Source organism: Podarcis erhardii, assembly GCF_964252035.2.
Source record: "Podarcis erhardii genome assembly, chromosome: 10".
Taxonomy (NCBI): Eukaryota; Metazoa; Chordata; class Lepidosauria; order Squamata; family Lacertidae; genus Podarcis; species Podarcis erhardii.
In genome coordinates this window covers 5,752,463-5,776,487 of record NC_138500.1, presented here as the reverse complement: position 1 = coordinate 5,776,487, position 24,025 = coordinate 5,752,463, and the positions used below count along the sequence as shown (strand labels likewise).

Below are 24,025 nucleotides of genomic sequence, written 5' to 3'. Positions count from 1 at the left end.
TGCCCAGGAAATTCATAAATAACTGCCAGGAACAGAAATGGGCTTAGGATATCAGACCAGGACTAGAGAGAAGGAATGAGGATATGTTATTATTTATTACATTTATATAGTGCCAATCAACTGAAGATCCCAGGGCAGTTTACAAAATAAAAAACCAGGATAAAATCTGCATACACGTATATCACTGCAGAAAAAGTGGGCAGGGGAACAATGCATCTTTGTACCATGAGTTGCATTCTAGCCACGCAAAAATCGAAACGAGTTTTTATTTTATTGCAGTTTTATCATGGACAGCTCAGTTGGTGAGAGCCAGTGTGGTGTAGTGGTTAAGAGCGGTAGTCTTGTAATCTGGGGAACCGGGTTCGAGTCTCCACTCCTCCACATGCAGCTGCTGGGGGACCTTGGGCCAGTCACACTTCTTTGAAGTCTCTCAGCCCCACTCACCTCACAGAGTGTTTGTTGTGGGGGAGGAAGGGAAAGGAGAATGTTAGCCGCTTTGAGACTCCTGAAGGGGAGTGAAAGGTGGGGTATCAAATCCAAACTCTTCTTCATGGTGCCTATAATGCCAAGGTTGCAGGTTCGATCCTTGTACGGGACAGCTGCCTATTCCTGCACTGCCGGGGGTTGGACTAGATGACCCTCGGATCCCTTCCAACTCTCAGATTCTATGATCCCCCTTTTTTTCTCCCAGCAGCTCAAGGTGGGGTACATGGTTCTCCCCACTCCTCATCTAGCCCCCACACCGACCCTGTCAGGTCAAGAGAAGAGTGTTCCTGCACCCACACGCCTCTCCATCCTTCATTCAGGCAAGCAAGAGAAGCTATATCACAGTTGAGGTTTCTTTCTAGCCGGGCTAAAGCACTTGGGAAGGGGGCGGAGCACAGCCAGCGAGGGGTGTGGCCTAAGAGAGAGGGTGTGGCCTAGGGGAAGGTCCCAAGGGCCACCAAGGGAGGCCTAAGGGGCCGCCTATGGCATCCGTGCCTCAAGTTCCTCACCGCTGCTGGAAAGGGTGAGAAACAACAGTGTTTATGGTCGTGTGCAGAATGCATTCCCTTCCTCACTAGGACAGAGTTAATTCTTGCCTTTTGTTAACCTGATATAGATTACTTAATTTCTATTTTTTTTTTTAAAATAATTTTTATTGGTTTTACAACATAAACAAAAAACAAACAAACATAACACGACTTCCCCAAACCTCCCCTTCACTGCATCCTTATTTTAAAATTTTTTAGCAATTCTTCATCCCTTTTTATATTTAATTCTCTTTAAAAATTTTTTTTATAAATTCCAATTTTTATAGCTGTAATTCTTTGTATCCAATCCCTTGACATCTTAACATTCCGTAATTTTACAACAATTTTTAAGGTAAATTTTAAATTTTTTCCAGTCCTCTTCCACTGTCTCTCTCCTCTGGTCACGGATTCTGCCGGTCATCTCTGCCAGTCCCATAAATTCAGTCACCTTGGTCTGCCATTCTTCCAGAGTAGGTAGTTCTTTAGTCTTCCAATACTTCGCCAAAAGAATTCTTGCTGCTGTTGTTGCGTACATAAAAAACGTTCTATCTTTCTTTGGAACCGTTTGGCCTACCATGCCCAAGAGAAAAGCCTCTGGTTTCTTTACAAATGTCCACTTAAGGATTTTCTTAATTTCATTATAGATCATTTCCCAGTAGGCCTTAATCTTCGGGCACCAAGGGAGGCCTAAGGGGCCGCCTATGGCATCCGTGCCTCAAGTTCCTCACCGCTGCTGGAAAGGGTGAGAAACAACAGTGTTTATGGTCGTGTGCAGAATGCATTCCCTTCCTCACTAGGACAGAGTTAATTCTTGCCTTTTGTTAACCTGATATAGATTACTTAATTTCTATACCGCTTAATATATTAAAAATATCTCTTAAGTGGTGCAAAGAGAACTGAAGCGACAACAGACAACTTTAACAAAACATTGCATAACAACAACAACAACAACAACAGTTTATTATTTGTACCCCGCCCATCTGGCTGGGTTTCCCCAACCACTCTGGGCGGCTTCCAACAAAAATTAAAAATACATTAAAATACAGGGTTACGTGTAAAAATGTTAAGTTTTGGGGATCTTTCAGAGTAACCCTCACTCCAAAACAACTGCGCCCTAAAAGCACCCACATACGTACGCCTGCTGCGTTTGGCCCCATTCACACGTTCCTCGTACACGGGTCCCTTTGCGCGCGCAACCCACCGTGCTCCGCGCCTTTGCAGCGACTCCCTCCTCCCAGGGAAGCTTCGCAGCCCCTTCGGCCAGGTCTCGGCGGCGGAGCTCGCTCCCGCGCGGAAGAGCCGCCCTGAGGACTGGCGCCTTTAAAAAGCCAAGAGCGCGCCGAGGAAAGCGCACGCTTTGCGCAGCGAGAGAGGAGAGGCGGCGCTCGCTGCCCCACTGCGCCGCCTGCCTGCCTGCCTGCCTTGCTGCCCCTCCCGACCCCCAGCCCCACCTCCTCCTTGGGGCTGGACCCAGACCCACCCCCGGCACGTGCTGGACTCGCCCGGGGAAGCGGAGCTTGGAGAGGCGCCCGCGGTCAGTTGCGCGCCGGAGCGCAGCGCTGGAGGCGGTGGCGAACCCGAAGCCGGTTTGCGCGGCGATGTCTGCGGACGCGGATCACGCGCGCAGGCGGAGGCACACGCACGACAACTGCGGTGAGGGGTCGCTTATCTTCCGCGGGGAAGGGGGCGAAGTAGGGGCCGGGCAGGAGCATCTCCCCTAGAGGAGGAGGAGAAACAGCTCTCCAGATTTTTTAAATAGTTATCCTTTATTACGCATAGCTCTCCAGATTTTCATGGGCTTTTTTTGGAGAGGTCTGTTTTCCAGCCCCACCCGGGGATCGAACCGTCGACCTTCACACGCAGAGCCAGAGCTTGCACACTGCTGGAGCGATGGCCCTCGAGTCGCAGAGCTGCGGATAATATAGAATTGGAAGGGATCCCGAGGGTCATCTAGTCCAACCCTGTGTGACGCAGGAATCTTTTGCCCAAAGTCGGGCTCAAACCCACAACCCTGAGATTAATATTGTGCTCATGTGTACGTCTATATTGCTGGTTTAGGTTTTGCAAAACACCTTGAGAAGGTGTTTAACTTTAAAGGTGGCATAAAAATGTTTTTTAAGTTGTCTTCTTATTTGGTGATAACGTAGCCAAGTAAGATTGTCTTCTATAACCACGGTTTTAACAATGAGTCTGTAAGTGACTGTGGAGGCCAATTCTGGATCCACACGTCCTTCCACAGTGGGGACACAGGTTTCCGGGCAGGAGTTGGTCACGGTGTGGATTTGCCAAGCGTGCCTTCCTCTTAGCATGTTTCTCCCTTGCGTCCTGAGTTCGAGTGTCTTCAAAGCCCATGACACCTTTGGCAAAGGCTGTTCTCCAACTGGAGCACTCGCAGGCCAGTGTTTCCCAGTTGTCAGTGTTTATACTACATTTTTTTAGATTTGCCTTGAGGCAGTCTTTAAACCTCTGTTGTTAACCACCAGCATTACGCTTTCCATTTTTAAGTTTGGAAGAGAGTAGTGTGATAATTCTAAATGCAGCTTTTAAAATAAATTTGCATCGTGAAGCTAGAATGGACTCCCTCTGGAGATTGTGGACTCTCCTTCCTTGGCGGTTTTAAAGTAGAGTTTGGATGGCAAGCTGTCATGGATGCTTTAGCTCAGAGGTTGGACTGGATGACCCTTGTAAGGGTACCAGATTTTTTTCTATGAATCCGGGGACACTTTAGATAGATAGATAGATAGATAGATAGATAGATAGATAGATAGGGACGTTGATGCTGCAGCGATGGCGGTGGCAGAGGGGTGGCCATCGCCTTTACCTCAACCACCACATTCCCCCTTCCTCCAAGGCTTCTATCTCCTTTCTCCATGAGCCTGGGCAGCCCCTGAGTTGTGGGTTTTTCGGCAGTGGTGGTGGGGAAGCTGTGTGCGGTGGGTCAGGCATGGAAGGCGGAGAAGGAGGGCTGAGAGTGGCGGCGGCGAGGCTCCGGCAGCGCGATGCCTCTCTTCCCATCGGAGCAGCCCCAATCCCATTCCTACTTTTGTGCAAGCAGGAGGGGGTGGCGATCCCTCAGCTGGGAAGCAAGGCTTCACACTGCCTTTCGGAGCTGAGGACCTCATCAAACCAAAATCTGGCTCTGCTTTTATCCCATCTTAAAATGGGGCATGCGATGTTCATCTCTGGGTCTCGCCGGAGAGCGAGGGTCCTCTTAAGGCAGGCTTCCTCAACCTCGGCCCTCCAGATGTTTTGAGACTACAATTTCCATCATCCCTGACCACTGGTCCTGCTAGCTAGGGAGCATGGGAGTTGTAGGCCAAAAACATCTGGAGGGCTGAGGCTGAGGAAGCCTAAGCAATGGGTAGGCAAACTAAGGCCTGGGGGCCGGTTGCGGCCTAATTATCTCCTAAATCCGGCCCGCGGACAGTCTGGGAATCAGTGTGTTTTTACATGAGTAGAATGTGTCCTTTTCTTTAGAATGCATCTCTGGGTTATTTGTGGGGCATAGGAATTCATTCATATTTTTTTTTCCAAAATATAGTCCGGCTCCCCACAAGGTCTGAGGGACAGTGGACCGGCCCCCTGCTGAAAAAGTTTGCTGACCCCTGTCTTAAGGCATTTTGTACAAAGTCCCTCACCTGCTCATAGTGGTCCGGAGGATTGAAGGATAATTAAGATTTCAGATTTGAAATGCTGGAAAGATGAGATCACCCTGCTGCCCATTGATCCAGCCAGTCGCCCTGAATTCTTGGGGATTAGCGGACCTTGGCATTTCAAAGAGGGCAAGATAAATGGATGGAGGATAACGCTATCGCTGTGGCTACTGGCCACAGGCGGTATGGCTCTGAAAAATATTATTTGCTGGGAATTCCTAGTGGGGAAAGCGAGCTGTTGCGGTCAGATCCTGCCCATTGAGGCATCTGGTTGGCCGCTGTGAGAACAGGATGCTGGCCTAGACAGGCCTGATCCAGCTTGTAGGATTCTTCTTCTGTTCTTATTTAAAGCAGAGCATCCATGAGGCTTAGCTCGGTCGATAGAGCACGAGACTCTTAACTTGCGGGTCATGGGTTTGAATCCCACATTGGGCGAAAGATTCCTGTGTCGTGGGGGTTGGGCTAGATGACCCTCGTGGCCCCGTCTACCATTCTGTGATTCTGTATCTTCTAGAAGCCTGTGATTCTGTATCTTCTAGAAGCCAGGCACCACAGGGAATTAAGGGAGAAGTTTCATTTGTTGCTTCACAACAGCGCCCAAGCTCTTGGAGCCAAAAGCACTCGTTTTTTTCCCGTCTTCCACAGTTGCAAGATAAAACCAGGTTTTATCTTGATAGCCTTTGACCCTAAATTCTTCCATTGTCTTGCCTCCTCCTGCACCTCCTTAAAAAGAAAATTCTGGGTCACCAACAGGGCCTCTTTCACGGCCTTGGAGGATAAGATCGTGTTTGTGTTGCGATTGCGTGGGGCTCTGCACGTCTCTGCTTCAAACCCTCACCTTGCGGGGGAAGCAAGTTCCCACCCCTTTTCAGCTGGAACTACAACTCATTGGGCAAAAAACTCGGAGGCTGACAGTAGGGGGCGCTAAAGCCAATGGTACGATCTATGTCAGGCATAGGCAAACTCGGCTCTCCAGAGGTTTTGGGACTACAACTCCCATCATCCCTGACCACTGGTCCTGTTAGCTAGGGACGATGGGAGTTGTAGTCCCAAAAACATCTGGAGGGCCGAGTTTGCCTATGCCTGATCTATGTCGTGCATTGAAAGCAGCATCTCACCACTTTAAACAGCCATGGCTCTCCCAGCAAGCATTCTGGGAACGGTAGTTTTCTAAGAGTGGTTAGGAGAACCCATTTTCTCCCTATTAGCAGAGCTGAGATTTCCAGAGTGCTTTAACAACCAATCCCTCTTCCCAGGGCACTCTGGGAGTTGTAGTTCTGTGAAGGGAGTAGGGGTCTTGTGGTAACGCTCGGCAGCTTTTTAACAAACTACAGCTCCCAGGATTCCTTGGGGGAAGCCATGGCAGTGATGGGATGATACTTTAAATGTATGGTTCAGATGGGAGCCTTAGTTGTGTTCATTCATTTCAGCTCACCTACTCCTAGTGAAAAAGGGATGCGGGTGGCGCTGTGGGTTAAACCACAGAGCCTAGGACTTGCCGATCAGAAGGTCGGCGGTTCGAATCCCCACAACGGGGTGAGCTCCCGTTGTTCGGTCCCTGCTCCTGCCAACCTAGCAGTTCGAAAGCACACCAGCGCAAGTAGATAAATACGTACCGCTCTGGCAGGAAGGTAAACGCCATTTCCGTGCACTGCTCTGGTTCGCCAAAAGCGGCTTAGTCATGCTGGCCACATGACCCGGAAGCTGTATGCCGGATCCCTCAGCCAGTAAAGCGAGATGAGCGCTGCAACCCCAGAGTCGGCCACGACTGGACCTAATGGTCAGGGGTCCCTTTACCTTTTACCACTCGTCATCAGCCAAATAACTCTGTTAATCAAGGCAAAATCTGAACTTGTTGTTCACAGACGTCTCCAATGAGAACTTGTTTTGCATCTACCAGAGTAGCGTCCCTTTACCTTTACCTTACTCCTAGTGAAACTTATGGTAGTTGAATATGACCTGATGTTTTCATTTTGGTTCCTGAGATGTGTTTTTTTATTCTCTGCACTGGCTGGCAGCAGCTGTCCTGGGTTCCAGACGAGGGTCTCCCTCCCAGACCCACCTGAGGATTGAAGCTGGGGCCATCCGCATGTGGGGCACACATTCTGACTCAGGAGCGAGCCCCACCACTGCTGCAGACCAGGGACAAGGCCTTCCAGGTTGCTCCCAGCATCCTCGTTTCACACAGAAGATGGCCTGGGATGCTGTGAGCTGTAGTGCAACAACTTCTGGAGGGCTTCAGGCTGGGATAGTTGCTGCTCTAGGCTTCGTGGCAGGGAGCTAATGCATGGGTAGGCAAACTTGTTGTTGTTTAGTCGTTTCGTCCTGTCCGACTCTTCGTGACCCCTTGGACCAGAGCACGCCAGGCACTCCTGTCTTCCACTGCCTCCCGCAGTTTGGTGAAACTCATGCTGGTAGCTTGGAGAACACTGTCCCACCATCTCGTCCTCTGTCGTCCCCTTCTCCTTGTGCCCTCCATCTTTCCCAACATCAGGGTCTTTTCCAGGGAGTCTTCTCTTCTCATGAGGTGGCCAAAGTCTTGGAGCCTCAGCTTCAGGATCTGTCCTTCCAGTGAGCACTCAGGGCTGATTTCCTTCAGAATGGAGAGGTTTGATCTTCTTGCAGTCCATGGGACTCTCAAGAGTCTCCTCCAGCACCAGAATTCAAAAGCATCCATTCTTCGGCGATCAGCCTTCTTTATGGTCCAGCTCTCACTTCCATACATCACTACTGGGAAAACCATAGCTTGAACTATACGGACCTTTGTTGGCAAGGTGATGTCTCTGCTTTTTAAGATGCTGTCTAGGTAGGCAAACTAAGGCCTTCTAAATCTGGCCTGCAGACAGTCTGGGAATCAGCGTGTTTTTACATGAGTAGAATGTGTCCTTTTCTTTCAAATGCATCTCTGGGTTATTTATGGGGCATAGGAATTGGTTCATCCCCCCCCCAAAAAAAATTTATAGTCCAGCCCCCCACAAGGTCTGAGGGACAGTGGACCAGCCCTCTGCTGAAAAAGTTTGCTGACCCTTGAGCTAATGCATCGCGTCCCTTGGTTTCCCTGTGGGGGGGTTTGATTCCCTCTCTCCTCCCTCCTTCCTTTGTTGATGTTCATCCCAAGACGTCTTAAGGCTCTGAGACGGTTAAGCTGCCCTTAATCTCTCAGTGGTGTCTAATTGATTGCCTTGGTGCGCATCATGTGAGCCCCACACCCCACGGGCTGCACATAATTCTCCTCGCCATCATCTGATGCTTGGTGTCAGGTGGCAAGTCCGTCGGCTTTCTGTGGGGCTGTGATTTCACAGCGCCACAAGTATTTTGCTTGCTACAACCCTTACAACTCCCTGGTCCTGAATGGGGTAACTGTGCCCCTGAAGGACCAGGTGCGCAGCCTGGGAGTCATTTTAGACTCACGGCTGTCCATGGAGGCGCAGGTCAGTTCTGTGTCCAGGGCAGCTGTTTACGCAGGCTGAGACCCTACCTGCCCGCGGACTGCCTCGCCAGAGTGGTGCATGCTCTGGTTATCTCCCGCTTGGACTACTGCAATGCGCTCTATGTGGGGCTACCTTTGAAGGTGACCCAGAAACTACAATTAATCCAGAATGCGGCAGCTAGACTGGGGACTGGGAGTGGCTGCCAAGACCATAAAACACCGGTCTTGAAAGACCTACATTGGCTCCCGGTACGTTTCCAAGCACAATTCAAAGTGTTGGTGCTGACCTTGAAAGCCCTAAAAGGCGTTTTTGTTTTCAAGGTTTTTGTTTTTGCAGCTATTTTGGGTTGGATTTTGTGACAGTGTGGAACCCAGTTCAGTTACTGATTGATTGTGTGACTGCAGTCCATTGTTTATTGCTTTCATTTTATGGATCAGTGGTCTCGTTAGATCGCAAAATTCATGTTAAATTGCTGTTTTAGGGGTTGTTTTTAAAAGTCTGGAACGGATTAATCCGTTTTGCATTGCTTTCTATGGGAAAGTGTGCCTTGGTTTTGGAACGCTTTGGTTTTGGAACCGACTTCCGGAACGGATTAAGTGTGAGGACCAAGGTACCACTGTATATCTAACATCCGAAAGGTATCTCTTTTAAGGACAAGGCCAGTCCTTCGTTGCAACCTGGGAAACTGATTTCCCAAAGCTCTCTGTTTTTGTTCTTGTGTTCACACAGCAGTGATCACACAGCTATTCTGATCCCTTTGGAAGCAGCCTGAGGAATGTTCTGTACATAGCAGAGTGGTGTCAAATTCCTAGGGGCTCACCATATTAGCAGATTTTTAATTCTCCCCCCCCCCAAGAGTTGTGGACCACTTTCAGGGCTGGCTGAGTTAACGGTACAGGGTTATAAAGACTAGGACTAGCCGCCTGAGAAACAGTTTCTATCCAAATGCGATTTTGGTTTTAAACACAATGTCTCTATGGGAGTATACTGTATTTTAAAAATAGCAGAGTTTTTAGGGGGCTAACCAGGTTGGGATAGCTGGGATAGCAGGCTTATTGGTTTTGAATGTCTTATGTAGATTTTTTTTCCAGTTTCGTTCTGTATGGGACAATGACAATAAAGATTATCTTCTTTCCCCCCCAATTTTCTTTATTAATTTCCAAATTTTTAACAACTACAACATAACACAAAAAACAAAACATAGAAAAAACAAACATAGAAAATTTCTTCCAATCAAAATCCAAGCTGATTTCCATTCTTAAGTGACTTCCTCAAATCCTTACTCACAGATTTTCATTAAATCTCATTTTGGCAATTTTCCAATATTCATTTTCTAATATAATTAACTAGTTCAAATTACCAAGTTCCTTTCTTTTCATCATAGTCTCAATGACAGTAAAGATTATCGTATAGTAGCATATTTTTCCGTTTATAAGGCTAGGTTTTTCCCCTTAAAAATAATGTCCAAAATGTGGGGGCGTCTTATACGCAGAGGCCATCTCTCCCCATTTTCTTAAACCAGAATCCCCCAAAATAGGGGGCGTCTTATACATGGGGGCATCTTATAGACGGAAAAAATACGGTAACTTCCAGTGGTTAGCTGACGGCTGTTCTGTCTCCCCTTCCAGACTTCCCCAAAGAACTGGAGCCCAAGGCTGACCCACATCGGAGGGGGTCTCTCTGTGACCGGCACTGTGCTGCTGTCAACAACACCCATGGGGACGTGGGGGACCTCCATTCGGGATCCCACCAGCTCATGCATGGCATCCTCACCCCCAGGATACTGCCAGGTAAGGTGGGGGGGAGGGGAGCTTCCATTGTTAAAGGTAAAGGGACCCCTGACCATTAGGTCCAGTCGTGGCTGACTCTGGGGTTGCGGCGCTTTCCTGGCCAAGGGAGCTGGCGTACAGCTTCCGGGTCATGTGGCCAGCATGACGAAGCCGCTTCTGGCGAACCAGAGCAGCGCACGGCAACGCCGTTGAGCTTCCCGCCGGAGTGGTACCTATTTATCTACTTGCACTTTGACGTGCTTTCGAGCTGCTAGGTTGGCAGGAGCAGGGACCGAGCAACGGGAGCTCACCCCATCGCAGGGATTCGAACCGCGAACCTTCTGATCGGCAAGCCCTGGGCTCTGTTGTGGATTTCATGCTCTTTATTCAGCTCATCGTAGTAAGGAATGGAAGTTTCCCCGAAATGTCTGCTTTATATACATTATTTACACAATGGGCCCCACGTGATTGGCTAATTCTGGGATTCTCCCGTAGGCCAATCAGGTTGCGGATTCACTTCCACGTGGAGTTGGATTGGGTGGCTCCTGCAGACCAATCAGACTGCTGCATTCTGGATCCTATTGTTCTAGGACCAACCAGACTGCTGCATTCTGGATCCCATTGTTCCAGGACCAACCAGACTGCTGCATTCTGGATCCCATTGTTCCAGGACCAACGAGACTGCTGCATTCTGGATCCCATTGTTCCAGGACCAACCAGACTGCTGCATTCTGGATCCCATTGTTCTAGGACCAACCAGACTGCTGCATTCTGGATCCCATTGTTCCAGGACCAACCAGACTGCTGCATTCTGGATCCCATTGTTTCAGGACCAACGAGACTGCTGCATTCTGGATCCTATTGTTCTAGGACCAACGAGACTGCTGCATTCTGGATCCCATTGTTCCAGGACCAACCAGACTGCTGCATTATTGATCCTATTGTTCTAGGACCAATCAGACTGCTGCATTGTGGATCCTATTCAACTCAGTATATAACCATACCCGTGATGTGTGCCTATGCCTCTGCCCACTTCCTCCCTCCCTCCCTAATAATAATAATAATAATAATAAATTTTATTTATCTAGTGTTTTCAAACCCTTCGTGCTGCCCCCACCACTCCGAGGAAGTCCCGACATGCGATGGCTGCCTGGTCAAGACCACCCTCACCGCAGAGAACGAGGTTGAGGCTCACAAGCTCTCCAACAATTACAAGGTGGGTTCCTGGCAGGGATAGGAGGGCGGGCGATGGCAAACGGAGCCTGGTGTGCCCATTTAGATTCCTGGGAATGGAGTTGAGAGATGCCCTAACCTGGGGAGAAAACAGCAAAGACCTGGTGAAGAGAGCACAGCATATTTTCTGAGAATCCTGTGGAAAAACAATCTCTCAAAGGACCTGTTGATGGCATTTTACCATTGTACTGCTGAGAGTGTATTAACTTATGGTCTGTGTGTGTGGTTTGGGAGCTGCACGGCCAGGGGAAAAACAATGCTGTCCAGGGTTGGAAAGACTGCAGAGAGAATAATTGGGTGCACTCTTCCCACCTTGGATCAAATCTATGCTGCCAGGTGCCATAAGAAAGCTGCAGAGATAGCGCAGGATCGTGCGCACCCCGGAAATGATCTCTTTCAGCTCCTGCCTTCTGGAAGAAGGTCCAGGGTTATAAAGACTTAGGACTAGCTGCCTGAGAAACAGTTTCTATCCAAATGTGATTTTGGTTTTAAATGCAGTGTAAGGTAGTCTCTGTGGACGTATATTGTATTTAATTATGGGGTATCAGAGTTTCTTAGGGGCTGGGATAGCAGGGATAGCAGGCTAGTTGGGTTTTGAATGTCTTAGGTAGATTTTTCAATTTCGTTGTTCTGTATGGGACAATGACAATAAAGATTATCGTATCGTAGAGCCGGCACAACCACGAGGTGAGGTGTGGCAGTTGCCTCAGGCGGCAGATCCACACTGCTGCCGCACCCCTTCTCTCTAGCCTCCTTTTCTCCCAATGTTGCCTTCAGCTTGCATGGGGAGGGGCTGCACAAAAAGAGGAGAAGGTGGCAGGGGGGGCGGTGGCATTCCCTCCCCCCCGCCTCCCTTGCTGCCACCATTGGTGTCCGATCCTACAGACTCTTCTTATTCAATTATTTCTCAAAATATATACACCACTTGGTTGCAAGCAGCAACAGCAGCAGCAATCCTCAAAGTGGTTTGCAAAAAGATCAGAAGAGTCGGTGGAAGAAGATTGGAAAAAATTCAAAGTATATCTTCAAAAATATTGTAAAATTAAGGAATGTTAGAAAGATGTTGGAAAAAGAAAGTTAGGTGGTTTTGGTAGAAATGATATAATGGATTAAGTAAAAATGAGTTGATGAAATTGACGAAAGAGAGGACGTTAAAATTTAACATATTAAATTAAATTATTTAGATGAAAATTAGGTTGGAAGGATGTGCTGAAACAATTATTGGAACTAGAATACAAAATTGGGAGGTGTGAGGAGGTCAAGGAAAGAAGTAAAGGAAAAAAGTCATATAAAGGTTTAATATTGTTTTTTTTCTTGTTTTTCTTTTTTTTTAAGAGAATGTATGTTTATTTTTTCTTGTTTATCTGTTGTTGTTGTTGTATTTTTTTTCTTTTCTTTGTATTTGGTATTGTTCTTGTTTTCTTTTTGTAACTTTTAAAATTTGGAATAAATATTATTTTTTTAAAAAAAAGATCAAGCAGAGGGGAAATGGCAAAATAATATAATAATAATAATAATAATAATAATAATAATAATAATAATAATAATATAATATTTGTAGCCCCGCCTATGTGGCTGGGTTTCCCCAGCCACTCTGGGCAGCTTACAGCACATATAAAAAATGATAAAACTTCAGACATTAAAAACTTCCTGATACAGGGCTGCCTTCAGATGTCTGCTAAAAGTCAGATACAGTGGTACCTTGGGATGCGAACGGGATCCATTCCGGAGCCCTGTTCGTATCCTAAATAGAACGTAAGATGCGTCTGCGGGTCGTGTTTTGCCACTTCCGCGCATGCGCGTGATGTCATTTTGAGCATCTGCGCATGTGTGAGGGGCGAAACCCAGTAGTAACACACTCCATTACTTCCGGGTTGCCGCGGAGCGTAACTTGAAAACGCTCAGCCTGAAGCACATTCAACCCAAGGTATAACTGTAGTTGTTTATTTCCTTGACATCTGGTGGGAGGGCGTTCCACACCGAGAAGGCCCTCTGCCTGGTTCCCTGTAACCTCACTTCTCACAGGGAGGGAACCGCCAGAAGGCCCTCAGAGCTGGACCTCAGTGTCCAGGCAGAACGATGGGGGTGGAGACGCTTCTTCAGGTATGCTGGGCTGAGGCCATTTAGGGCTTTAGAGGTCAGCACCAACACTTTGAATTGTGCTCAGAAACGTACTGGGAGCCAATGTAGGTCTTTCAGGACCAGTGTTATATGGTCTCGGCTGCCACTCCAAGTCCCCATCTAGCTGCCGCATTCTGGATTAGTTGCAGTTTCTGAGTCACCTTCAAAGGTAGCTCCACGTAGAGCGCATTGCAGTGGTCCAAGCGAGAGATAACCAGAGCATGTACCACTCTGGTGAGACAGGTGGGGTCTCAGCCTGCTTACCACATGGAGCTACTAGACAAACATGGACTAAAATGACCTCAACTTTTCTGCGCAGTGGGGTAGGTTTTTGGTTTTGTGCTCTTACCTGGAGGTCCCACCCAAGTCCGCTGACTTGTCCAGGGTCCAGTTTGAGTACATTGAGAATAATGGGGTGCAATTTAAGAAAGGCGAAAGCTGAGGGGGACCAGAGACCCAGATAATTGAGTTTTTGGAGTCTGTAGGTTAGCAGTGGGGAACGCTCAGTTCATGCACCTGGTAACTTTGAGGCTGGATTACTGCAATGCACTCTATGTGGGGCTGCCCTTGGGTCTGGTTCAGACGCTCCAGCTTGTGCAGAATGCTGCGTCCAAATTGCTGACGGGAGCTTCTTGTTGAGAACAACTGACACAATTATTAAAACAGCTGCATTGACTGACCATCTGCTACCCAGCTGGATTCAAGGTTCATGTATTAATTCAGGAACCGCCAGAACCTTAATATCCTAGCCTGATTATCTGCGGGAGTGTCTTGGGTTCTTCCCCTAAGTCGGTGAGGCTCGTTTGACAACAACAACGACAAGAAACCGAGCCTTTAGCGTCCCTGGCCCAGTCCTGTGGAACTCTCTGCCACTGTAGATTCAGCAGATGCCGTCTGTGCCAACTTTTAAATGCCCACTGAAACCTTTTCGGTTTCTCAAGGCCTACGTAGGCAGTTAAGAGTGCACACACCGCAGTCATCTTACTGCTGTTTGCTTTTGCTTTTAACTTGCTTTTAATCTTTTACACTGTTGTAAACAACGGTGATATATTTCTGTGATACAGTGGTACATAATTATTTTTTATAAATAAATACAGTGGTGCCCCGCAAGACGAATGCCTCGCAAGACAAAAAACCCGCTAGACGAAAGGGTTTTCCGTTTTTTGAGGCGCTTCGCAAGACGAATTTCCCTATGGGCTTGCTTCGCAAGAAGAAAGCCCATAGGGAAATCTCCGGGGACCTCTTTTAAATGCTGGCGGTGGGGAGCAAAGCCTTCCCCCCCCCCTCCGGCCTTCAGAAGAGGTCCAGGAAGGCCGGCGGGAGCCGAAAGGCTTTGCTCCCCACCGCCAGCATTTTAAAAGCGGTCCGGGATAGCAGGGAAGCACTTCCCGCTATCCCGGACAGCTTTTGAAGGCAGGTGGGGGGGAGCAAAGACTTTCGCCCCCCGCCGGCCAAGGCTGGCGGGGGGTGAAAGTCTTTGCTCCCCCTCCGCCTGCCTTCCCGGGGGCTTTAAAATCGCCCCGGGACAGCGGAGAAGTCCTCTGCTGTCCTGGGGTTTCTTAAAAAGCTGGGGGTGGGAAGAAAAGCCCTTGTCCCCCCCCCCAGCCTTCAGAAGAGGTCGGGGGACAGACTGTCCCCGGACCTGGTCTGAAGGCGGTTTCCATAGGAACGCATTGATTGATTTTCAATGCATTCCTATGGGAAACCGTGCTTCGCAAGACGAAAAACTCGCAAGACGAAAAAACTTGCGGAACGAATTAATTTCGTCTTGTGAGGCACCACTGTAAATGAGTTTGCGGGGCTGGGGGGAGCAGGTTAGTTTCCCTCACTTGCCTCATATCTTGGCTTCTACAAATGCTAGAAACTTAACTCTTTATTTGAAAGAAATTAAGCCGGGGTTCTCGAGATCACGATTCATCAACTGGGGGACAGTATCTCCCTTTGCCTTCCTGCAGACATTCATGGGAACATCACTTTCAAACAGCCATGGCTTCCCTGCTCAAGAGTCCCAGAAATTGTAGTTTGAGAACCTAGAACCTCTGTCCTAGAACTTTGGTTCCCAAAAAGGGCTTGGTGATGCAACGTAGCAATAAGAGTAAAGGTAAAGGGTCCAGTCGTGACCAACTCTGGGATTGCGGCTCTCATCTCGCTTTACTGGCCGAGGGAGCCGACGTACAGCTTCCGGGTCATGTGGCCAGCAGGACTAAGCCGCTTCTGGCGAACCAGAGCAGCGCACGGAAACGCCGTTTACCTTCCCGCCGGAGCGGTACCTATTTATCTACTTGCACTTTGACGTGCTTTTGAACTTCTAGGTTGGCAGGAGCAGGGACTGAACAATGGGAGCTCACCCCGTCGCGGGGATTCGAACCGCCGACCTTCCAATCAGCAAGTCCTAGGCTCAGTGGTTTAGCCCACAGCGCCACCCATGTCCCTAACGGAGCTTTAAGTAGCTTTAATAGATGCCCCTGTAACAGACGACCTCTTTCTCTCTCCTGCAGTTTGGCTTTAAGAAATGGAAGAGCCACGTGACAGCCAGGCCCTGGGAAGACCGCTCGGAAATCGTGAAGGAGCTGTACTCTGACCTGAACATAATTAAAAGCCCGGCAGGTAAAAAATAGAAATATAAACCCAGTTAGTTTCCTACTGCTGTTCTTGCCTAACAATCACCTGGTCATAAACATCAGGACGGGCTTGTATTTTTTAAGAGGCCAATCCTCCTGTATCTTGCGGAAGGACAGACTTGTTTGATGAAACTTTTACCCCACTTTATCCATTAAACACCCCCATTAAAAAAATAAGTGGAAAAAAGTGCATATAAAACTCTATTGAATGATCTCAAATACTAGTAGAATTGTGAAGCAAGAACAATAATATTCATACACCGCCCATCTGTCTGGGTTTCCCCAGCCACTCTGGGTGGCTTCCAGCAAAATATTAAAATACAAGAATTCATCAAATATTAAAAGCTTCCCTAAACAGGGCTCCCTTAAAATGTCTACTAAAAGTCTGGTAGTTGTTTTTCCCTTTGACATCTGACGGGAGTGCGTTCCATAGAGAGGGCGCCACTACCGAGAAGGCCCTCTGCCTGGTTCCCTGTAACTTGGCTTCTCGCAGGGAGGGAACCGCCAGAAGGCCCTCGGCGCTGGACCTCAGTGTCCGGGTAGAACGATGGGGGTGGAGACGCTCCTTCAGGTCTACTGGGTCGAGACCGTTTAGGGCTTTCAAGGTCAACACCAACACTTTGAATTTTGCTTGGAAACGTACTGGGAGCAATGAAGATCTTTCAGAATCGGTGTTATGTGGTCTCGGTGGCCGCCCCCAGTCACCAGTCTAGCTGCCGTATTCTGGATTAATTGTAGTTTCTGGGCCACCTTCAAAGGCAGCCCCACATAGAGTGCATTGCAGTAGTCCAAGCGGGAGATAACTAGAGCATGCACCACTCTGGCGAGACAGTCCGCGGGCAGGTAGGGTCTCATCCTGCGTACCAGATGGTGCTGGTAAACAGCTGCCCTGGACACAGAATTGACCTGCTCCTCCATGGACAGCTGTGAGTCCAAAGATCATCCACTCTGCCCCTCTGCCAATGCAGAGAATCCACTGCTACAGCTTCCCTCATAGGTTGGCCGTCCAGCCTTCTTCAAAACCTTGACTGATGAAGAGTCCACCTCGTTCCAAGGCAACCTCTTCTGCCAAACTGCTAGGAAGCTCTTCCTAGTGCTTAGTTGAAATCCTCAAACATGAGTTAGGCACCGGGCAAATGTTATCTGGAGAGTTTTAATTATTTGAGGGCCAGCACTGGAAAATTCCACTGTCCTGTAGCAACCCAAAAAGGTCTCTACCTACATCATATAGTTAAAAGTAGTATCCCACAACTTTAAACAGTCATGGTTTCCCCCCAAAAAACCCTGGGAACTGTTTGTGCTGAGAGTTGCCTTGAAGACCCTATTCTGCCCACAGAATTACAATTGCTGTAATAACAGATAAGACAAATATGAAAAAGTATTTCACCAATATTAGTCTAAGTTGTATCTAGGTCAAGTAATCTCTTTTTTCAAAAAACAAAACAAAGCACACACACAGATGAATACTTACAGAGATAGCATTTACCAAAGATTCAGACTCTCAAAGACAAATAATGAATGACCCTGTAACTGTTCAAGATTTTTGTGATGCCATCAAAAAATCTAAGAAAGGAAAGGAACTGGGCCAGAAGGACTGTCGGCTTTTTACCATAAGTCTTTTGAAGATGTGCTTTTACTACCCTTTCAATGGACAATGAACAATATTTTACAGAGCGGTAATATTCCAGATAGTCAGAGGGAGGCCAACATGCAGCCGCTGGGAGAGATCATCAGGGGGTTTGGGCTGAGTGTTCATCAGTCTGCGGATGATACCCAGCTCTACCTCTCTTTCAAATCAGAACCAGTAAAGGCGGTGAAGGTCCCGTGTGAGTGTCTGGAAGCGGTTGGAGGATGGATGGCAGCTAACAGATTGAGGTTGAATCCTGACAAGACAAAAGTACTGTTTTTGGGGGATAGGGGGCGGGCAGGTGTGTAGGATTCCCTGGTCCTGAATGGGGTAACTGTGCCCCTGAAGGACCAGGTGCGCAGCCTGGGAGTCATTTTGGACTCACAGCTGTCCATGGAGGCACAGGTCAAATCTGTATCCAGGGCAGCTGTCTACCAGCTCCATCTGGTATGCAGGATGAGCCCCTATTTGCCCACGGACTGCCTCGCCAGAGTGGTGCATGCTCTGGTTATCTCCTGCTTGGACTACTGCAATGCTCTCTAGGATGAGGGCCTTTTCGGTAGCAGCGCCCGTCCCGTGGAACTCCCTCCCACCAGATGTCAAAGAGAACAACAACTACCAGAGTTTTAGCAGACATCTGAAGGCAGCCCTGTTTAGGGAAGCTTTTAATGTTTGATGTATTACAGTATTTTAATAATTTTTTGGAAGCCACCCAGAGTGGCTGAGGAAGCCCAGCCAGATGGGCGGGATAGAAATAATAAATTATTATTATTATATTATTATAATTATTACACTATATCTATAGAGCTCAGGACTTGACTTTCCTTACTGAACAATGATTATAAGTTACTTACATCAGTTTTGTCAGAAAGGTTAAAAAAGATTTTGCAGGATTCAATTCGTCATGATCACTGTGAATTCCTGCCTAAAAGACAGTTAAGAGATAATGTCAGAAATATAGAAATAGATGCTTTGGAATAATTAATAATAATAATAATAATAATAATAATAATAATAATAATAATAAATTATGTATACCCCACCCATCTGGCTGAGTTTCCCCAGCCACTCTGGGCGGCTCCCAATCAACTGTTAAAAACAGTACAACATTAAATATTAGAAACTTCCCTGAACAGGGCTGCCTTCAGATGTCTTTTAAAGATAGGATAGCTGCTTATTTCCTTCACATCTGGTGGGAGGGCGTTCCACAGGGCGGGTGCCACTACTGAGAAGGCCCTCTGTCTGGTTCTTTGTAACCTCACTTCACGCAGGGAGGGAACCGCCCGAAGGCCCTCGGTGCTGGATCTCAGTGTCCGGGCTGAACGATGGGGGTGGAGACGCTCCTTCATGTATATCTGAATTGCCACAAGAAACGAGCTGCTTTGATTTTTTTGGATGCAGAAAAAGCCTTTGACAAGGTGAATTGGGTATTTTTGTTTAAAGCACTGCAAGAAACGAACTTTGGAGATAACTTTATTAAATGGGTAAAAATGATTTACAAATCACAGACAGCCCAGATATTTGTTAATGGGAAATTGACAAAACCCTGTGAGATAACAGAAGGGGACAAAGCCAAAGTGTCCATTGACCCCATTAGCTTTCATTCTGGTCTTGGAAGTCTTGCTTAGAGACATTAGACAAAATGTGAGAATTATGGGAATAAAGATTGAAAAAGAAAGTTACGAGCCTTTGCTGATGACCTGATATTAGTTCTGGGAAATTTGCTGCAGTGAGTGGAGATTGTTATGAACAAAGTAAATGATTTTGGTATGTTAGCAGGCTTTAAGATTAATGACCAGAAAACAGAAATATTAACAAAGAATATGATAACAGAAGATAGAATGTTTTGATGGAGAAAACAGGGTTTCCAAATCAAAAAGAATTAAAATACTATGACAAGTACGAATTGTATGTTGTTTCAAAATAGCTATGTTAGGACACGGGCCGAAATAAAAAAAGAGAGACGTCAAGATGGGAGATGCTAAAATTATCATTGTTGGGTAGAATCTCAGTGATAAAGATGAATGTTCTGCCTAGAATGACGTTTTTATTTCAAATAATTCCTTTTTCGACTAATGATTCACCGTTTCAACAATGACAAAAAGATTTATCTAAAATTCTATGGCGGGGGGGGGGATGACTGAGAGTCAAACTTAAAGCATTGCAGGGTTCAAAGGAAAGGGGAGGGTTGGGTTTACCTGACCTGAAATTGTATTTTGTGGCTTCTGGTTTGGTGTGGATGAAGGAGGGGGGTGACACTGAGAAGGAGGGGGTGACTCCAGAACTTAGAAGCACATGATTTAAGGTTTGAATGGCGTGGATATTTGTGGGGCCGTAAAGTCAAAACTGATGTGAATTTCAAAAACCATCTGATTAAGAATTTGGAACAGATATGAACCTCGATTATGTCCAAAGACACCCGAGTGGATTTCACCACAAGAAGCTTTTCGTAGAAAAGAGGAGGTTGCCAAAGAGAAACCGCTAACTTATCAAGAGTTATTAGAGTGGAGTCAAGAAGATCGTAAAATTAAAACAAGGGGAAAGTTAACAGTGGAAGGTTATCGTTTCCAGCGGTTTTCTCATTTACGACTAGCGAGAGAGATTTAAGTTGGATAAAAAGACTTTTTGGTTAAGGTCCCCTCCTCTCTCCTGCGCGTCCTTGAGGCCTTAACCTCCAAAGTCCTCTGCGTCTAAAGGAAGGGGACGTGGGAAATGCGAGGCTGGGATAGACTTGGTGTGTTTTAAAAAGCAAATCTTCTACCTAGGCTCTATGCTGACATGTGGAAACCTTTTCTACCTCCTCTGTTTCGGATGGTGGCTGTCCTTGCTCTACGTCCTGGTCTCCCTCGTGATGTTCCTCACCATCCTGGGGGTGCCCTACGGTGAGTTCAGGGACCTTAGCATAGAATCGTAAAATTGGGACCCCAGGGTCATCTAGTCCAACCCCAGGAATCTCAGAGCATACGAAAAGCAGTTGTGGCTGTGCTCATGTTCAAGATCCAGTTTCAGGGAGGAGGGAGGGACTGAAGAGGCAAAAGCAATGGATGAGTGGAAGATTCGGGACAGGTATGTTTGTAAGAACTCAATTGTTTAGTGTGGTAGCGTTTGGACTTTGGAACTACCTGCCAATTGATACAAAGCAGGCACATATGTTGGAGGTTGATGTCTGTTTTAACTGGTCTGAATATTTTAACATTTTGGCCAATGATTGTACAGTGGTACCTCTCGTTGCGGACACGATCCGTTCCGAGGTGCCGTTCGCACTCCGAAAAGTCCGCAACTAGAGCGGCGCTTCTGTGCAAGCGCAGAGCACGATTGAGCGCTTCTGCGCATGTGCGAAGCGCGCATAATGCTTCTGCGTGTGTGTGCGGGGCGAAACCCAGAATTATACACTTCCGGGTTTGCTGCGTTCGCAAGCCGAAAAGACACAACATGAACCTAACGCAACACGAGGCATGACTGTATTCTTTTATTCTTTTTCTAAACCGCTTTGAGGATTTTTTTTAATTTTAAAAAATAGCAATCAAGAAGTGCATACATTTTATGAAATAGGTATTTTTTTAAAAAAGGAAATCTGCCCCAGAAAGCCAGAGCTAATGTGACTAGCAGCCTAATTTTCACCTTAGTGGCTGGGAATAGTTAGGCTAACCTAATACGATGTAGCTGATTTTTCTGTGAGGAAAAGCCTGAGACTTTCATATACTACGCCCATTATCCCAGATGGGATCTTGCCAGTGGCGGCTAGTGGCTGTTGGGAGTCGTAGTATGGAAGGCAGAGCCCGGTCAGGGACAGATCTACTGTGAAACAAATCAAGCTGAACTGTCTGGTCGACCCAATTTGAATTGCATGACTCAAACGGATTAATTTTTGGTGGTATAAATTCTGACAATCCCGGAGTTTGAGATTGTCGGAATATTTTGTAAAACGTGCTTTGCGTAGTAGGTGTTTCAGCTGAAAGATTCTATCGACTGTGGTCTTTTCTCGGTTTCATTTCATCATTCTAGGATGCATCCTGCATGTCTAGAACACTCCTCACATTTTCATCGCACCCCCATAACTCAAAAACTATAAATCACAGGACATTTTTATTCTACCCAGTGACTTTGGCACGTGAGATAATCCAGTACAGTGGACGCTCGGGTTGCGAACGTGATCCGTGCGGGAGGCATGTTCACAACCCGCAGCGTTCGCAACCCGTGACCCACGTGTCTGCGCACGCGTGGGTCGCAATTCGGTGCTTCTGCGCATGTGCAAAGTGTGATTTAGCGCTCATGCGCAAGCGCCGAAACTGGGCAGTAACCCATTCCAGTACTTCCAGGTTTGGTGCCATGCGCGACCCAAAATCACGCAGCCCAAAGCGTCTGTAACCCGAGGTATGACTGTACAGCCATTTTAATCAAAATCTGAGATGTAGTTGTTAATTTTTTGAAAAATAAACGTGCTGATCCCTTGTGGGGCAACCCCAGTGAAGAAGGTCAAAGGGTCAAAGGTCACCTGGAGTACTGTGTCCAGTTCTGGGCACCACAGTTCAAGAAGGACACTGACAAACTGGAACGTGTCCAGAGGAGGGCAACCAAAATGGTCAAAGGCCTGGAAACGATGCCTTATGAGGAACGGCTAAGGGAGCTGGGCATCTTTAGCCTGGAGAAGAGGAGGTTAAGGGATGATATGATAGCCATGTTCAAATATATAAAAGGATGTCACATAGAGGAGGGAGAAAGGTTGTTTTCTGCTGCTCCAGAGAAGCGGACACGGAGCAATGGCTCCAAACTGCAAGAAAGAAGATTCCACCTAAACATTAGGAAGAACTTCCTGACAGTAAGAGCTGTTTGACAGTGGAATTTGCTGCCAAGGAGTGTGGTGGAGTCTCCTTCTTTGGAGGTCTTTAAGCAGAGGCTTGACAACCATATGTCAGGAGTGCTCTGATGGTGTTTCCTGCTAGGCAGGGGGTTGGACTCGATGGCCCTTGTGGTCTCTTCCAACTCTATGATTCTATGGTTACCCAGACCACATTGCTGGTTGAGAAGGGGGGGCGGGTCATGACAGTTGGAGCTCAAGGGCCCCCCAAAAACCTAGAATAATAGGCGGAGCCAGCAAATTCTGATTTTTGTCCCTGTCCTCTTCCTTGATGCATTCTGCAAGGGGCAACCCTGAGATTTAAGGAGAAGAGGAAGATGGCAACAAGAACCACCCCCTGGGCTGGTTTAAATTAAGAAGGAAAGTGGGGGGCACGGGGGTGCTGGCCGAAGGCAGAGGACCGAGGTTGCTGGCGCAGTGTCCCATTTGCCTAATGGACCTTGCCCCAGCCTACAGAAAGGGGTAGCTTCGGCTGGGGAGGGCGGGATATAAATAAATTATTATTATTATTATTATTATTATTATTATTATTATTATTATTATTTCTTTGCTCCGGGACCTCACCTGTCTTTCTCCCCTCCGCAGGTAAGCTGTGTTGGAAACTTGCGGGATATTTCCTCTGGCCGTTTGGGAAAGTCATTCAAAAGGTAGGAGACCCAAACGGAAGCTAGCAGCCGTCTGTCCAGGACACAGCCTGCAGCTGTTGATTTTTGCAGAACAGCGACTTCGGGCGTTTTTGAGAGGTGCCGGCCAATAATGGCGGCTGAGGAACCTGCGTGTCTTTAGGGCAGAGGGTGAGGGAAGAGGGGGGCCGTGGCTTGCGAGATGAAACCTGCCTGCTCCTCTGGAGTGGGGGGTGATTTTGATCCTCACCTTACGGTCACTTCTGGAAAGAATATGCAGGCCGAAATGCAGCCGGCCTTTGAATAATAATAATAATAATTTATTATTTATACCCCGCCCATCTGGCTGAGTTTCCCCAGCCACTCTGGGCGGCTTCTAATCAAGTGTTAAAAACAATACAGCATTAAATATTAAAAACTTCCCTAAACAGGGCTGCCTTCAGATGTCTTTTAAAGAGAACAGAGCTCCTTATTTCCTTCACATCTGAAGGGAGGGCGTTCCACAGGGAGGTGCCACCACCGCGAAGGCCCTCTGTCTGGTTCCCTGTAACCTCACTTCTCGCAATGAGGGAACTGCCAGAAGCCCCTCGGTTCTGGATCTCAGTGTCCGGGCTGAATGATGGGGGTGGAGACGCTCCTTCAGGTATACAGGACCAAGGCCGTTTGAAATGATGTTCACTTCTCCGAATTCTGTACTGCTGTTTAAAAAATTGCTTAGCCATGTGAAGATAGCAGTAGAAAAATACCTGAGAGTGGAGGGGGGAGAGAATTGCTTACAAAAATACCGTATGTTCCAGCGTACAAGACGACTTTTTAGCCCTGGAAAATCACCCTAAAAGTCGGGGGTCGTCTTATACACCGGGAATACACATTGGGAAGGAGGAGAAGGAGCCGGTGAGCAGAGGTGCCCCTTCTTCTGTCGCTCCTCCTCCCTCCCCACAGAAGGGGACACAGAAAATCCTTCCGAGCGCGGCGCTCGCCCGCCCGCCCACCAAACGCCTTGCCTTGGGCTGCTGCGACAGCAGAGACAGCGGAGGGGTGTACGCTCTGCCCCTGGTGGCTCGCAAACTCTATAA

At 47.6% G+C, this 24,025-nt stretch overlaps 1 protein-coding gene across 1 annotated transcript in view; it reads left to right on the top strand.

The window, feature by feature from the left end:
* The first annotated feature begins 2,571 nt into the window (after window positions 1–2,571).
* The window catches only part of LOC309351805 (uncharacterized protein), a 50,475-nt gene continuing 29,021 nt past the window's right edge, over window positions 2,572–24,025 (top strand). The window contains exons 1-6 of the mRNA XM_081879788.1: window positions 2,572–2,666; window positions 9,726–9,887; window positions 10,955–11,082; window positions 15,719–15,827; window positions 20,234–20,350; window positions 22,912–22,973. Coding sequence (XP_081735914.1) covers window positions 2,612–2,666; window positions 9,726–9,887; window positions 10,955–11,082; window positions 15,719–15,827; window positions 20,234–20,350; window positions 22,912–22,973 — 633 coding nt within the window. The 5' untranslated portion in view covers window positions 2,572–2,611. The remainder of the gene's footprint in view (window positions 2,667–9,725; window positions 9,888–10,954; window positions 11,083–15,718; window positions 15,828–20,233; window positions 20,351–22,911; window positions 22,974–24,025) is intronic.